General features: G+C 58.2%; 1 protein-coding gene across 1 annotated transcript; it reads right to left on the bottom strand.

The window, feature by feature from the left end:
* Positions 1-220: 220 nt before the first annotated feature.
* On the bottom strand, positions 221-1,257 carry LOC123147427 (uncharacterized). The gene is made up of 2 exons (XM_044566673.1): positions 722-1,257; positions 221-638 (listed from the first exon to the last, which is right to left on the bottom strand). The coding sequence occupies exons 1-2, from the start codon at positions 1,009-1,011 to the stop codon at positions 581-583; spliced, it is 348 nt and encodes a 115-aa protein (XP_044422608.1). The 5' UTR covers positions 1,012-1,257; the 3' UTR covers positions 221-580.
* Positions 1,258-1,620: the final 363 nt, after the last annotated feature.

Raw genomic sequence — 1,620 nt, 5'->3', positions numbered from 1 at the left:
ATTTATTCCATCTTCAGGGAGCTGCCACCGTCTCGTCTTCCTGAGTAGGACACAAACTCTAACAAAATTTAAAGAAACGACTAACAACGGAGCCCTCCCGCCGGCCCTTGCCAAGATCCACCACGCCCCCATGGCCCTAGGGCCACCGGAGACGAGGCGGACCTGCGACGGAGCCGACGAAAGGCACGAACCCTAGCTTTTTTTGGAGGAGGAGGCGGCGGCTAGAAAGAGGCTCGGTGCGATTCAGATATATGTACATGACATTTACACCATGAGTTCGACATAGGATTTACAAGGTCATGCATGCATGGTACGTGATGCATGTACAGTGCAGGGCAACCGTACCCTGCCGAGATACACACACATCACACTTACGTACACGCGGCACGCACTGACGCGCATATAGGCTAGTAGGAGTAGTTGATTAATTAATTAATCCAGCTCGCCATCAGGGGAGCCGGTTTATTCCCTGTACAGATCCTTAGTCCTGCAATACGTAGACAGTAATAGCAATCTGTATATAGATTTCCGATTCTGCTGCTTGGTTTTCGTGGTCGTCATCGCCGGTCCACCGCCGTCATCAGAACAGGAACGCCGTCGGCGCGAACGCCGGCATCGACGACGCCGTCTCGATGTGCCTGCGCACGTTCACACCCATGTAATCAGTTAACTTCGATTATTTGCACCACAAAGATCTACTAGTAGAAAGAGAGACGCGTACCTGTATTCGTCGCTGTGCGCGCGGGGCAGGACCCTGGAGGCCACCCTGCCGGGCCTGGCCGGGACGACGCGCCCACCCGCTGCGGCCTTGCCCACGTCCACCGCGACACCCTCATAGATGTCCCCAAGCGCCGGCCTCCACTGCGGCGAGCCGCCCAGCGACCTGGCCCTCCTCCGCCTCCTCCTCGCCGCCGCGCCGGTGGTCGTGGCAGCAGCCTGCTGATCCGCAGGCGGCGCGTCGTCGATGGGTCCAGCACGGCAGCCGCAGGGCACGAACGACAAGAGCCTCATCAGCTTCCTGCGCACCCTCCCCTCTATCTTGGCCCCTCCCGACCCTTCTCTCTAGATCTCCCCTCCCCTGTCTCTAATCTCTCCCCTGATACACAGCTAACAATTCTCTCTGTACAATCTACTCTACACTCTCCGGCGACGAAATCCCCGGCCGGCCGTCGCCCGTGTATTCACGGGAATGCCACCGCGTACGAGTGGCCTCAGCTCGCTAGCTGACCACCACTCGGCTAACGGGGAGAGCGTACCTGCAGTGTCACGTGTTGGGGCTGCTTTATAGGGTTCGCGGAGGGTGGCAAATGTCCGAAACACCCCCGCTCCGCAGTGGGGTGGCCAAGGGTAGTCTCGGGAACGTGGAAATTGCCATTTTTCGGTGCCATGCAGTAGAGGGAGTTTCGGTGGGAACAAAAATAATACTATCACAAAAGTTCAGTCGACGTCGATGTGTAGGTACCGATCGCGTCGTGCGTATGCAGGTGGCCCGGCCAAGTGGATGTGGCGGTGGGCCCGGGCATGCGCGTGCCTGATGGAGCCGTATTCCGTCTACGTGCGTACGTATCTGATGGAGAGAATACGTACGGCGACCGTGCTCTGGAAGAGTGTACGGTGGGC

The sequence above is a fragment of the Triticum aestivum genome, chromosome 7A (assembly GCF_018294505.1).
Source record: "Triticum aestivum cultivar Chinese Spring chromosome 7A, IWGSC CS RefSeq v2.1, whole genome shotgun sequence".
NCBI lineage: Eukaryota > Viridiplantae > Streptophyta > Magnoliopsida > Poales > Poaceae > Triticum > Triticum aestivum.
Note: the sequence above shows the minus strand (reverse complement) of the source record. Positions and strands in the feature narration are given on the sequence as shown.

Coding starts and splice junctions, on each gene's coding strand:
- LOC123147427 (XM_044566673.1), bottom strand. CDS start 1,011: ATGAGGCTCTTGTCGTTCGTGCCCTGCGGCTGCCGTGCTGGACCCATC. Junction 639..721: donor GCGCACAGCGACGAATACAG/GTACGCGTCTCT, acceptor GAACGTGCGCAG/GCACATCGAGACGGCGTCGT.